The sequence below is a fragment of the Bison bison genome, unplaced genomic scaffold, assembly GCF_000754665.1.
Source record: "Bison bison bison isolate TAMUID 2011002044 unplaced genomic scaffold, Bison_UMD1.0 scf7180017864374, whole genome shotgun sequence".
NCBI lineage: Eukaryota > Metazoa > Chordata > Mammalia > Artiodactyla > Bovidae > Bison > Bison bison.
The window spans coordinates 3,486,466-3,501,256 of NW_011494946.1; the positions used below are offsets into that span (position 1 = coordinate 3,486,466).

The 14,791-nt window shown below is 48.7% G+C and overlaps 1 protein-coding gene across 1 annotated transcript in view; it reads left to right on the forward strand.

The window, feature by feature from the left end:
• The window catches only part of TBC1D5 (TBC1 domain family, member 5), a 540,661-nt gene that overhangs the window by 519,013 nt on the left and 6,857 nt on the right, over positions 1-14,791 (forward strand). The window contains exon 21 of the mRNA XM_010856750.1: positions 5,126-5,225. Within this exon, the coding sequence (XP_010855052.1) occupies positions 5,126-5,225 (100 nt within the window). The remainder of the gene's footprint in view (positions 1-5,125; positions 5,226-14,791) is intronic.

The window sequence follows — 14,791 nt, forward strand, 5'->3', positions numbered from 1 at the left end:
CAGGGGGGGGGCGGGCCCAGCCCCCAAAGCACCGTCTCTGAAGGAGATGAGGGGGCGGGAGGCCTCCAGCCCAGCTCGGCTCCTGCTCTCCACGCCCCGCCTAGCTGCGGGCTCTTTGCCCTCGTTCCCAGCTTTTCCGATTGTACTCCTTTGTTCACTGGGTCCCTGCCTCCTAAAAATCTTTATTCCTCACTTCCTCCGAGCCAAGTCCCTTTTCTTGAAGATTCATCAGAAATGCTGCTGCTTGCCGAAAATCTTTCATTTCCACCTCTGTGCCTTGCTCCTCTCATGCTTGTTGTGTGGTCTTACCTCCTCCTAAGTTTGCAGAGGTCACAACACATCTCTTGTTCATTACTGTGTTTCCCACAAGCCCTAATGCAGTATCAATGAATATATTTGTTGAACAGTGAATAAATAATAAACTACAAAAGCTTATCCTGTTATTAACCAAGAAAGAACATAAAGACATTGAAGCACTTAACAAAATTGATCCATAAAATCCACGTTAGAAAACAGTTTAAACAATTTGATGCATATAATATGTGAGTGAAAGTGTAATGATGTGTCAACTATTCGGGGGAGAATGGTGGTGGAAATACCACTTTTTACAAAGCAAATTCAAAACACATTTCTCCAGATACAGCCTAAACAAAAATCATTCGACAAATGGAACACAAACGATAATACCTGAATGAAGGAAAATGATTTAATAAGCCATTGAGGGATGGGTCTGAACACTGAAAATGGTGAGCTTCTCCTAAAGGAAACTGAGATACAAAGGCACTCCTTGGAAGGGCCTGGTAATCAAGTGTAAGGAGGAATATGTTCAGAGAAGCACTGGGAGTCGTGGGCAGGTGACCTGCGTTCTCACAGCGCCACCTCTACGTTGGCATTGCTTCAGAGGAAGTGGCTTGCAGAGGCGCCCATGTCTCACGTGGGACGTAGTGAGAGAATCCACTGCATGGGTTTGCTGTGAGGGGTAAGTGAGTTCCTGCATGGAGAGCCCAGGGCTGGGCCTGCCACAGCCCCTGTGAAAGGGCTGGAAGCCAGCGGTGTGCTCCTCTGCGGGGCGACCCATGTTCTCGGTCCTTCCCCAGAGGCTGCCAGGCTCCTCTGGCGCTGCGCTGCTCACGGGGTCTGCTGGCGGCCCACCTCCTCATCCTCCACCAGTTTCTCGCCCCACACATCAGTGGTTCTGCAGAACTTGAGTCAGTGGTGGGCTCACAAGTCCTAATTCATCCTTCTGGGTGGAGCCACATAAAGATGTTTAAACCAGAGACCAGTGTTTTCTAAGAGTGAATCACCAACCTCCGTATTAAAAATCGGTTCTATTGTTTGACCTGACTTTAAACATTAAAGAATAATGTCCTTTATGGAGTACCTGTTCTGTGCCAGACACTCTCCATGTGTTGCCATTTGGGTCTCATCAGTGCCTTGGGGGAAAAGGTGAAATGAAGGAACTGTTGAAGACGACACAGCCAGTGTCCTCAAACTGGCAGAAAGAGGATTCGAACCCGGGTGTGTCCACTCCTGCACGCCACCCGCTTCCACCATCCTGCCTCCCGTAACGGAAGGCAGAGCATGTGTGCAAAAGCAAACATAACGAGAACTTTTCTTCATGTCTTATTTATACATAACAATGACACTAACTGGTTGGTTTTATAAAATTTCAAGGCAATTAGCCAAGCATTTGGTTTTCGTTACAGACCACCATTAATGAAAGCAAATGACTAAAGCTGTCTGTGTCTGAGGCATGTGGAGCCTCAGAAGGTAGGACAGAAATGGAAGGTCTCTTTCCGCAATTTTAGAATCTTGATTCTTGGCTCTTTCTTTTATCTGTAATTATACAAAAGTGAAGAATAAATGAAAAACCACCCTTGAACCAAGTGATTCCATTTCTATTTATAAAGTCTGATCGTTCAAGGGCTTGGGTGTATTTTCAGATTAAGCAAACTCCAGCAAGATCATGTACTGGATTTAATATTCCAAATGGAAGAGTTTCTTGAGCCCCTCCACCTGTTTCAACTACTCTTTGTCTCACAGTTGGACTTCTGTGTCAGCTTTCCATTGAAAAAAAAAGTCTTACAAGAATGAAAACTGCTGTTTTCTGCCACATGGATTCCATTTGTACTGAGGTTTATTCAGGACTTAGGCAAGCAAGATGCTCTTCAGTTGCTGCCAGTGTCTAAGTGAAAGTGCTTGCCTTGGAGGCCTGTGTTGTGTCCCACGCGCTCACGTAGCGCACACCCCGGGCTGCCCCGCGCGCTCACCCAGCGGGCGCCCCGGCTGCCCTGCGCGCTCGTGCAGGTTGCGCGCTCGTGCAGGTTGCACGCTCGTGCAGGTTGCGCGCTCGTGCAGGTTGCGCGCACCTCACAGTGCACCGGGCGCCAGTCAGTCTCGGCCTACTTTCCTTACAGTCACATTCCTACAAGCACAGCCACGTGTTTGGAGGAACAGACCTCCTTGAGCTCTGTACTCCCTCCCACTGTCAGCACTTCACCACCCACAGGCTGGTCCTGTGTCCTCTGACTCTCTCCTCTCCAGCTCTTCTTCTCTCCCAGCTTTTATTAAAAAAAAATCACACTGAATACACTTAATCCGTTTAGGTAGGAATGACTGCTGGGGTTTAAGGCTCCCAAGGGCTTTTGCATCTCATAAAAAGTGATCACTTAATCCAAACTAAACTCATACATAGAGTAAATGGAGAAGAGATTTTAACCAGCTGGTGGTACATTCCTGGTGTCCTTTGTCCATTCTGGGCTGTCAGCACCCCAGTTGGAAGCCAAGGGCAGGGACAAACTCCAGCCAGAGCCTCTCTCAAGAGACTGCCAGGTGCTGGCCTCAGGACAGTTCTAGACTCTTCCAAGTGGGTTTGTATCTGTAACACATTGAAAAGGTGACTTGTTCAATAGTAGGGACAGGAGGCCAGGACCAGGATTCTCAGAGCAACTACTCTTATTTCTCTGTAAGATTTTCATGTACTCTACCTCATAGTCTGGTAATTATAAACCTTTCCTATTCCAACTCCAAGCTTGTAAACCTCTTGGGAGCAAAGTATCTAACTTGTGCCTTCTCCAGAGAGTGCCAACATTAGGCCCTTACTGGGTGGAGGATTATTTAAGGTTGCGTGACTTGTGACCGGCAGGGCTGGAAATAGGACTCAGGTTTCCTTATGCCTTGTGCCGCTCTAGTGGCCCTTCATCCCACTGCCATGTCAGTTATCCGTTGCTGCCTAACAAACCACCACAAACCCCACTCCTCAAAGCAGCGTTGCTGCTGCTCACGGGTTTCCAGGGCAGGCGCGCGGACAGGGCTGGGTTGGGCTGCTCTTCTGTGCCGCCTGCTGCTGGCTGGGTTACTCACTTGACTAGCTTCAGATGGGCTGGGCCGAAAGGTCCAGGAAGACATCACTCACGTGTCTAGAGCCTCCTTGTCTCCTGTGGCCCCCTTTCTCTCCATATTGTTCTCCTCTTGTTCATTATCATAGCATGGACTTCTTTACAGCTAAGTATGGTAGCTGCCTTCCTCTAGTAAAAGCAGAAGGAAGCAGAAGTTGGCAGGCCTCTGATACAGTGTGACTTCTGCTGCGTTCTCTGGATGGAAGGCAAGTGACAGGACAGCCGGGATTTGTGGGGAAGGGAAGTAGACCCCACCTCTTAATGAGCAGAACAGCGTGTACATCGGGGAAGGAATGGATAGTGGCCATCTTCGGAGACGAATCATGACCGAGGTTAACCAACAGATGTAGTCTTTTTTTGTTTCCTGTGGGGTCCTGAGCAAACAGGGAACCTCAGGTTTGTGTAGAGACAAAGGAGAAAAAGGAGAAGGAAAACGCCCTGCAACACCTACCCAAGGCCACAGTCCTCATTCCCTGGCTGAGCTCCTGGTTGCATTATCTTTACTTGAGTATCAGAAGAGAGGCCGTTGTGCTTGGTGGGATGTACAGGGTACATCAGGACGTGCTTTACGCGATGTAAAGTACAGGTTCAAGCTTGGGCCACCCTACAGTGGGCATTTCACAATAATTTGTTTTTAGAGCGACTGCTGTGTCTGTTCTGCATCAAGCGTTTGAATGCATGTTCCTAAAGGCTCATCTTCCAGGCAGCCTTTGAAAACAGGGCTTTTGGGTGTTGTGTGTGTGTGTTGCTCACACAGGGTACACCTGCAAGCCATCTTTCAGCCATTAACTTCCATCCGTGTGTCAGATTGTATTCAGTCTCTTAAGAAAAAACATGTCTTGGGAGGTTTCTCTCCACTTTGTTTCAACAACAGAGGATTCTCATTTGGAGAGATAAGTGTCTGACCCTGGAAAACCAATCTGCCAGCCTTGTCCAGCTCTGGCAACATCATTTCTTTGTATTCCAACTAACTTGGTTTAAAATGTCTTACATTATGAGAATTATTCTCTTTTCTGAGAAAAACTCCCTTAATCTTCTAAATTTCCTTGGGAAATTTTTAACATGCATTACTTTTTTTCTTAAAAAAGCAAAAGCTCCAGGCTTTATCCATTTGTTACAGTTAGATTGTCTTTCCACCATTTAGATAATTATCCCACCCAGAGTATTTTTCCCTAGAAACAATTAAATAAATAAAACTCTCTAGTACTCTATCAAGAGAGGAGATGTAAGAGCAGCTATCGGGGCAAAACTTTCCCAAGTGCTTTGGGGAATCTCATGTTTTAAGAGATTATCGTGGTCTAGAAAATGAAGAGATTTGTTTTAAACAAATGGAAATTTCTGGTTTCTCAAATGTGTATGAGAAAATGTAATGGTTTTGTACCAGCTGTCTAGGGAGTTGGGTCCACTGAAGTCCCATTGACTCTCAATTTGTGTGGCTCAAGAGTTATTGAAGGTATTTTATGTCCTTTTTTAATACAAGTGTGTATGGGTGAACATTCACACACGGCAGGAAGCCAGCGTTGGTGTGAATCATGTTTACTCCTCTGTCTCACTGGCAGTGGCAGGGGTGGGTTTGCTCTTGTTCATTTGCTGATTCCTTTTGTTTTGTCTAGGACTAAAATGACATGGATGGCAGCTCTTTAAAACAGTCCAGACCTTTTGGAAGACTCGGGGGATTTTCTTTGATTTTTGTTTTCATTTTTGTATCTTTGCCCCCTTCATTTTAGGAAGAAGAATTAGAAGCCCAAATTTCCTTCCTTCAAGGACAGTTGAATGACCTGGATGCCATGTGCAAGTACTGTGCGAAGGTGATGGACACTCATCTTGGTGAGTGCAGGGCTCTGGCCCTGGGAGTGGTGGCAGCACCGGCCGAGGGCGCTGGTGCTGAGTGCTTCCCACGAGTGACCCCGTGTCACCCTCGCAGATGAGGAGACCAGAGCGCAGAGATTAGTCAGCTTTCCCCAAGTTATAACACCAGTCAGTGCAGTAGAGATTCAGAATCAAGCAGTCTGACTCTAGATTTCAGCTCCTAATGGCTACACTGCCCTTTCTAAGTATCTCTCTACCCTCAAACAAACAAACAAAAAATCCCGGCGCTTTCTAGGTCACACAGTCAACTCTGCTGTTGTGCTAATCTATCTGTAATCACTCATGTGGTTATTTGGCAGTGCTTTCTTTATTTTTTAAATATATATTTTTTAATCAGCTGTCTGCAATACATGTCGGGACCTTTTCTTCCTTCTGACTGTGCCAATATTCTAAGAAGTGCCCTCGTGTGCCCTTCAGGTTACACGTGAGTGGTCCATGGAGTCCTGGGCCTTACTTGCTACATTCCTGAAAGCTCTGTGTTTTGTGTTAGAAAAGGTCTCTACTGGATCACCTGCGATTTGCTTCAGGAACTCCCTGCTGCTTAACAAAATGTTTACACTCCACATTGTGACCCTTCTCAGCCCACTTGCGGGCATCCTTTCCTTCCGTCCTCCAGGGCCTAGCATCATAGTTTGGGAGGAGATGAGGGAAATCAGACAGATACTCTCGTGGACGTGCCAGTGCTGTTCTGTGAGTGTGGAGCATTTCGAGGAGTCGGAACACACTCCCCCTGTCAGGGCGCACCAGAGAACCACCGAGCGCTCTTCCCTCCAGCGGGGTCCCCAGCGTGGCCCGTCTCAGGGCCTTCACTGGAGACAGACTACATCACACTCCGTCCATTGCCCAGCCTGTCAAGCAATGAGTCCATTACATGCGGCCAAAATGGCCGCATTTGGACGCAGCCCAAATGCACTGGCCTCGAGCCAGTAACAAGTGATCTCTTACGAGCTTGGAGCCGCGCGTGGCCCGCATGGCCGACTGCCTCCCCAGGTCTCCCCAGGCTGTGTCCCGGCCCTGCTCTGCCCTCGGCTTCCCTCCATCCTCCAGGGAGAGGGCGCCGGAGGAGGAGACAGCGGGAGAAACCCTGAAGGCGGGTCCCTTCACATCCAGTCCCCGCCACTCCAAAACTGTTCATACACTTCTTCACGGTCAACTTTTTAAATTCAGATAAATTAGTTTTACACGAATCGTATAGCATCGCAGTTTAAAGTGCATCCAAAAGAAGTAATGAAGAGGTAGTTTATAAATAACTGATGTATATTCCAAAATTAATTTTATTATTTAAATTCAAGTTTAATTTTATAGTAACCATGAGTATATGTGTGTATGTACGCACTGTAATTTTTGCTTCTCTGGCTACATGGGTGACCTTTGTGTTACTTAACTTGGGGTTTTGACCAAAGTAGAAGAACAAAGACGTGACTGCAAATATTTACTCTAGGAGTTCTAGAAAAATCTGGTAGTGGGATGTTTCCAAGTTGTTTGGTCCACATAGCAGCTTTTAAAGCAGCTTTTACTTAAGCCTCAGGATTTCCAAACAGCTTTTACTCTTTTAGGCAGCACTAAAAGAACATTTTTCTCATTGCATGGGATGGGAAGCACTTTTTAATTAAGAAAACCTCTTATCAGCTGTGAATTTTCAGCTAACCTCAAAAGCAGATTTGTTTTGTGTATATGTTTCACTTTCGGCCAGAATCCCTTCCCACGGCTGTCGACTTCTCTTTGCTATGGAAGTAGCCTGGCTGCATCTTCACGGTGGGGTTGAGAATCCCTGGCCCTGGGGCCTATGGATTCATTTTATTTCATCCGCATATGTAACGCTTTATCACAGGGTGTTCCTGGGTTGTAGGCAGTTTGGATTTTAACCAAAATTTGAGGAAAGCGTAAAGGCTGAGGTGTGAAGCTCTCGATTTAGTTTTTTACTTATTATATCCTTTAAAAATGACTTTAATACTCAACATATTTTTCTCCATATAAACTTTTCTGTTTTTCCAGATCAGTAAAGTAGTGCAACAGTTGAAACTGAAAAACCCACTAGTAAGTGATTGATTATAATATAGTGATGCCGTCTTTATAAAGGTTAAAGTACATAAGCATAAGGAGACGTTCATCTAGTAAGTGAATGATTATAATATAGTGATGCAGTCTTTATAAAGGTTAAAGTACATAAGCATAAGGAGACGTTCATCTAGTAAGTGAATGATTATAATATAGTGATGCAGTCTTTATAAAGGTTAAAGTACATAAGCATAAGGAGACGTTCATCTAGTAAGTGAATGATTATAATATAGTGATGCAGTCTTTATAAAGGTTAAAGTACATAAGCATAAGGAGACGTTCATCTAGTAAGTGAATGATTATAATATAGTGATGCAGTCTTTATAAAGGTTAAAGTACATAAGCATAAGGAGACGTTCATCTAGTAAGTGAGTGATTATAATATAGTGATGCAGTCTTTATAAAGGTTAAAGTACATAAGCATAAGGAGATGTTCATCTAGTAAGTGATTGATTATAATATAGTGATGCAGTCTTTATAAAGGTTAAAGTACATAAGCATAAGGAGATGTTCATGATGTATTATGAAGTGAAAATAGCAGGTGGCACAGCAGAATGTATTTGATGTGGAAATAACCATTGACTGTGGTGGTCTGAGTGAGCAAGAGCACAGAAGGGCTTTCCAAGGGGCTGGTCTTCCTCTCTGCTTGGAAAACCTGCAGCTGCCTCAGGTGCCTGCACCTGGCACCTTGAGGGTGATCTGTATGCTGCAGGCACAAGTCCCCTCTGAGACCAGCTGCGGGGATTCCCCTGACGGTCCGCTGGGAACAACTTGGCGCTTCCATAGCAGGGGGCATGGGTTCAGTCCCTGGGCAGGGAACTGAGATCCTGCATGCCATGAGCAGAGCCAAAAAAAAAAAAAAGCAGCTGCAGCGATACCTAAGCAGGAGAGACAGGCTCACAGGCATCATACAGACACAGGGTTGAAACCAGGCTCCGTCACTTCTGAGATCAGCCTGCTTGTGATGGTACATAAAATGGATTTGCCGAGATCTGTCTCACCAGTTCATTGCCAAGACTAAGATATTTTTAAAGCCTCGCACAAGGCCTTCCCTCTTAGCCAGTGGTTAAGAATCTGCCTCCCAATGCAGGGGACACAGGTTCAGTCCCAGGTCAGGGACTGAGATCCCACACGCCACGGGGCAGCTAGGCCTGCACACTACGGAACCGCGTGTCAGCACGGACGATCCCGCGTGTCGTGACTAGGACACGATGAAGCCTGAATACACATATAAAGCCACCGCTGGTTCAGTGTGCACACAGATCCTCTCCTTCCTCTTGGCCATTTTTCCCACATGCCACGGGGCAGCTAGGCCTGCACACTACGGAACCCGCGTGTCAGCACGGACGATCCTGCGTGTCGCAACTAGGACGCGATGAAGCCAAGCCTAGATAAACACATAAAGCCACTGCTGGTTGAGTGTGCACACAGATCCTGTCCTTCCTCTTGGCCATTTTTCTTTTTATTTAAAGTCTTTGTTGAATTTGTCACACTACTGCTTCCATTTTATGTTTTGGTTTTTTGGCCCCAAGGCCCGACCAAGGATCAGACTTACACCCCCTTCCCTGGGAGGTGAAGCCTTAGCCGTTGGACCAGCAGGGGAGTCCCCTTCCCCTTAACGCCTGGCTGTCCCTCTGGTGGCCCGTCCTGGGAGACCCCGCCCGCCCACGACCAGAGGAGCTGAGCAGTGGCGGGTTGGGGCCCCGAGGCTGGACAGTGAGAGCTGGGAGCAGCCCTGTGAGCGTCCCTCGGCCAGCCACGTGCGGGGCTGCCGGGACTGGGTCCGCAGGGCCTCGCGCTAGGTGTGCGAGCGCCCTGAGCGAGAACAGCCTGCCCAGAGCTGCGCGGTGCCTTTGCTCCCCTCAGCAAAAGGCCTGCTGAGCCTGGCTGCCCGCTCCTGAGGGGCCTGGGGTGGCCTCAGATTCTCATCCCGCCCCTGCCCTTTTCTGACGTTAAGTGTTTTCACTGAGTTCCTCTCAAGGAAATTCCATATCAGTCTATGTTATTGTCAGATGTGCAGTGATATCTTAAAATGTCAAGTACAGTTCAAGACTATCTTTTTAACAAAACAGATACAGAGAAAAGCATCTCAGTTAAAAATTACAGAAAGACATTTGTTTAAATGGCCCTTTAATTACAGAGGTAATAAAACTGACTCGTTAGCAGTTTTATTTCCTTATGGTTCCAGAACCCAAAACTGAAAGCATTATTTATCAAAAATCTACCAAAATTCTCATTTTATTGCCTCCACGTAATTGAGCTTTGTCAATTCAAAGATTTAGAGACAGGAGTTGAAAATGTGTCTTTTATGGAATCTAAACTTCTCCTGTCAACTTGACAAGACTTTCTCACGTGTTCATTTTCTGTTGCTATAGTCACACCCCTCCCTGTCATGCTGACAACTGACAGCATGAACCTCCGTGGCTGAGTTGGGCTATTTTTAGGCTTGCCATCGCTCACACATAATTGCACGTGGGTGAGCTGCCTGCACTTCTCTGATCTGTGAGCTGCTCCCAGGGGAGGGGTTTCCAGCCTCTGTTAGGTATTTAGTTTGCGGCAGCTCGTCCTTTCATTGGTGGTTCACACAAACAGTGGGAGGGTGAAATGCAGTGAATCAAGGTGGGTTAGAGTTATGCCGCCCAGCAGACCTTAGACTGCTGTCGAGGTGGACACCCTCCAGGCCATTACAGCTGTTGCTCGTTTCACAGACGAGGAAACCGAGAGCCAAGGCCTGGGCGGGACAAGGGACACAGAGCTCGCTGGCGCAGGTGCCCAGGGCCTGTCCCAGGCCCCGCTGCTCTTCCCGCGCTCCTGCGGAGGCCCCGCTGCAGTCAGGAGCCAGACGTCGGGTCTGCGGTCTTAGCGCACACCCGAGCCAGCTTTGCACTTGTCATAATATTTATGCAAGAATTAGCTGTAAGAAGAGGTCATTTTTGAAAATTAGTTTATTTGCCTCTGCAAGAGCTTTATGAATCTGATTTGCTGATATTTAGCAAAATAGCATTCAATAGACGTTTTTGAAAGTGTTTAACAAGCAATTAACTAGTGACATCTGAGAGACAGAGAAGGAAACTGATCACCAGGCAGCTCTCCCTCTGTCAACCACATTGTGCTGAAAGCTCTTTGTAATTATTAAGAATGTGAAACTTTGCATTTAATTGCAGGATGAGATCTACTTCTCCTGAGAGTCTTGTTAGCAGATTTTGACTTGAAGCTCTGAAGGTCTGCACTTCCAACAGCCCCCAGGGCACCTGGTGATACTGACCCGTGACAGACACCAAGCAGCCAGAGCACTTAAGATCACTGGGGCAAAGTGCAGCTCGGGTGTCCCTAACACTGTTAGTGTGTCCCTCCCCCGCCCTGCAGGCACACGTGTGGGAACTCTGTGGGAGGAGTGCCCCCCGCCCCCGCCACCATCTGAGGCGCCTGCACACACCCACACCCGCGCTGCGCTCAGCCTCTTCCCAGCCCTGCTCGCTCCTCGTGGAAGGCGCTTCTCCCCAGATTTGATTATCAGAAGCTTTGGAAGTGTATTTCTTGCAACAACCTTATGCATGCTAGGTCACTTCAGTCTTAGCAACCCTCTGCGACCCTAGGGTCTGTAGCCCGCCAGGCTTTTTGGTCCATGGGATTCTCCAGGCAAGGATACTGGAGTGGGTTGCCATGCCTTCCTCCAGGGCATCTTCCCGACCCAGGGATCAAACCTGGGTCTCCTGTGCTCCTGCATTGCACGCGGATTCTTTGCCACTGAGCCACCCGAGCAGCCTGTACCAACCCTACACCTATTGGGAAAACCTCAGCAAACTATACGCTCTCTTAGCCTTTCTTGGGCTCCGAGAACACCTCCCTGCTCACGTGGCCTCAGTGCGGATGATTCATCTTTCATCATTTTGTTTTCCATCTTATGGCTCTCACTATCTTCCCACCCACTTTTCCAAACTGAATATCTTTCACTGTCTTTCTCTTTTGTAAATATAATTCCCAGATCCTTTATCTTTTTTTAAGTAATTTATTTGTTTTAATTTGGGGCTAATTACTTCACAGTATTGTGGTGGTTTTTGCCATACTCCGACATGAATCAGCCACGAGTGTGCATGTGACCCCCCCATCCTGAGCCCCCTTCCGCTTTATCTTTCTAAACTGCCTGATCGCCTAACCTGTCTCCCCATCTCCACACCAGGCTGCTTTTCCACTTCCTCTAACCCCAGCCCATCCAGCTCATGACCCAGGGGGCAAAAGACTTGTCCACCCCATCCCCTACCTCAGCAGAAACAGTCCTGCCACCAAAAGCCCAAAGGTTCAAGGACCTTGTGGCTCAGGCTGAACCTAAGAGCTTGTGAGTGGGGGCAGGTGGGGCCTGGGACGAGGAAGCTGACCGTCGCTGCCACGGTGTGTCCAGCTCCCAGCCGAGCAGCAGCACTTAACTGTCCACGAGTCATCGACTGGGCAAACTCTTGTGGCCTGAGATTCGCAAAGAATATGTCCATCTTAAGCCAGTTGTGAGGGTCTTATTTGACTAAGTGATGTAATTTTAAGATAACCTTAGCCAGACTTCTATCTCATTGCTCCCAAGTGAGAGGGGATGGTGGTAAAAACCCCAGGCTGTTTCCTACTAGTGAGGTCCTCGCCGTGTTTCTGCTTTTATTTTTAGAAATGCATGTTCTTCCAAAGGCATCTAACCATTACTGGAGCTTAGAGACCTTCTAAGTTGAAGAATAAAATCAGCGTCTCTCCTAGTGGACTTGACGGTAGCAGCCGTATCATGAACAGGATAGATTTTACCCTGAGAAGCCGTGCTCCGTGCCGGGCTCTTGGCTGGCAGGCAGGTAAATCCTAAGAGAAGAATCCAGAGTCTGTTGAGGTCAGTGCAGGTTTGGAACTCTGAGCTGAGCACACTCGGTTCACTTAGAACTATTTATCGACCTGAAGACTCATGATGCGCGTATTGAAGCAGCCTTCCCTCGGGCTTCCTAAGGATCGCTCCTCTCCCAGTGCAGAGTGTGCAGTCTTCAGCCATTCTGGCAGCTGCATGCGAGTAGGGCCCTTGACTATATTTTCCGTGTGATCTGCTCTTTTGCTTTCTAAGAAAAGACTGCACACGGAGCATCAGACTCAGTCCTTGGCTCCCAGTAGACCGTCACTAACCACGTTCCCTTTGCCCGCCCCTCAATCCAGGACCCATGTGATCGTGCTCATGTCCCTTCATTCTTCATCTGAAACACATCTCACCCACATCTATTCCTCAAGAGATAGAACCAGCCCTCATGCTGGCTGGAAAGCCTCACATTGGCCATTAAGCCAGTATTTCCTCAGTACCTGCCCTTGGATATGAAAACGGGTTTGGGGAGCAGTTGGTTGGGGGTGGAGTGAAATGGAGGAGTGCCTTTAAAGTCAAGCTAGGTGAATGGAAGAGGAGAGCGAAGCTTCAGAGTAGGGAGAGAACACAGAGACTGTAAACCTCATTAGCAGTGCCTCAAGTGACACGTGGCTCCAGGGAAGCCAGCAGTCCCCCCGGAGCACCAGCGAGCTGAGGCACTGGGGGCTGGGGCTCTAAGGCCAGGGATGCAGTGAGCAGGCCTGTGCAACTGAAGACCAGGACGTGCCGTGCAGAGCCGGGCGGTTTCGGGGGACTTTTAGTCATGGGGCCTCATCTCTGAGTGACAGTGACGAGTGAAGGATAACCAGGACAGGGCCCAGCGAGTGGGCAGGGGCGGAGGGGAGGCCAGATGCTTGAATGGGTTACATTGATACACGGTTATGTTGATGAGATTTTTGTGGGATTTCCACAGAAGTGGTTTTACGAATTTTTTCCCCCTTTTATTTCAATGTCCCAACATCTGTAATGGGTAATGCTTAAATATAAGGAGATTATAAAGAACATAATCTTCCTTCTTCAGAGAAACAAAAGAGCCTTTATATCATCATTTATTCTGCCTCTTACTATAAGGAAAAATGTGCGTTACTTTGAAAATTTTAAACATTTCACGTTTCTGCCTTTAATATCCTTTTTTACATAGAGATTCGACTTAAATTAGTACATTAGTGACTGAGAAGTTGTATGTTAGTAAAACAGTTATGAACACTGCCTTGAATCACTGTGTGGTGGAACTGGCTAGGCAAAGGCTTTACACGGTCAGTAGTTTGTGAGTTAAATAAAAATGTTTGCATTCAGGGCATTTAGCAGCCTCTGAAGGTAATCTGTTTGGACTTGGATTTGTAAACCCTGAATTGCTTATGTGCAGCTAGTTAGCTCAGTTGATTAGAGCTGAGGTTTAGCCTTAAAATGATGGAGAAGGCAATGTCAACCCTCTCCAGTATTGCTGAGATCGTCCTTGGACAGAGGAGCCCGGTGGGCTACAGTCCGTGGGGTCGCAAAGAGTTGGACATGACTGAGCTACTGAGCACGCAGCCTGAAAATGAAGTGCACGTTTTTGTCTGTGTCCACTTTCTGGGGAGAAGATCTTGGTTTCCGTCAGATTCAAAAAGGTGAACTCTGACTGAATCCAGGAAGCTGGGCGGGAGAGCTGCGGGCGGGAGGCCCTGCTGAGGACACCGAGCTCAGGCTCCTCTCCTCGGGGTGCGCCCTGCCCGCGGCCCCTTCCGTGAGAAGGCCTGGGCGATCTGCCAGGGGACGGGCAGTCTGGCTGCTGTACGAGGCCAAGGGCATCCCACCCAGTTCTCATCCACCCGCATCCGTGCCGGTGACCTTCTGTGGAAGTGGGGTCTTGACAGACGTCCTCACGGTGGGAGGACGGCAGGAGGGAGCACCTCCAGGGACCCGAGCGCAGCACGCCTGCCCCACGGCTCTGACCCGGCCCTCCGCCGCGAGCGTGAGTTCCCCTCGTTTTCAGCCACAACGCTTGTCCATTAGCTTCTGGTCCATTAACCCCCAAGACAATAGACACACCAGGAAGCTATTTATGAATTTTTCTTAAAGCAGAGCAGCCCAGAGGCAGGCAGTGCGAACAGGTGCTGTTGCCGCGGCCCTGAGACCGTCGTCCGCGGGCTCTTGAGGGGACCCTCGGGGCTTCTGCTGCCTTCCAGGGGCACGCGGACAGGGGAGGCCCCAAAGGCACAGAGTCAGCCCCCGGGGCGCCTTCCAGAGGCTCCTGGGGCTTCCCTCACGGCGCGGACCACGGCTGTCACAGGACCACCCGGGGCAGGAGGCATGGAAGCGTCTGGGGAGGGACTTGGGGGGTGCCCACCAGCGCGTGCCAGCCTAAGACTCCAGAGACAGCGGCCGTGAGGTCGGGGCCGCAGCTGCCGTGCTGTCAGGGGAAGAGGAGGCCTTGAGGAGCAAGGGGGCTTCCCACGGAGGCTGATGGACCAGAGGCTTCTGCTGCTCTGGCTCCTTACCCACCGCTGCCTTCTGCTTTCCCGCCAGCACGGCCACTGCACCCTGAAGTCCTGGGGCTTATGGGAGTCTGCCAGCAAGGCGGGGCGTCCCGGGGAGTGGGGGGGCGTCG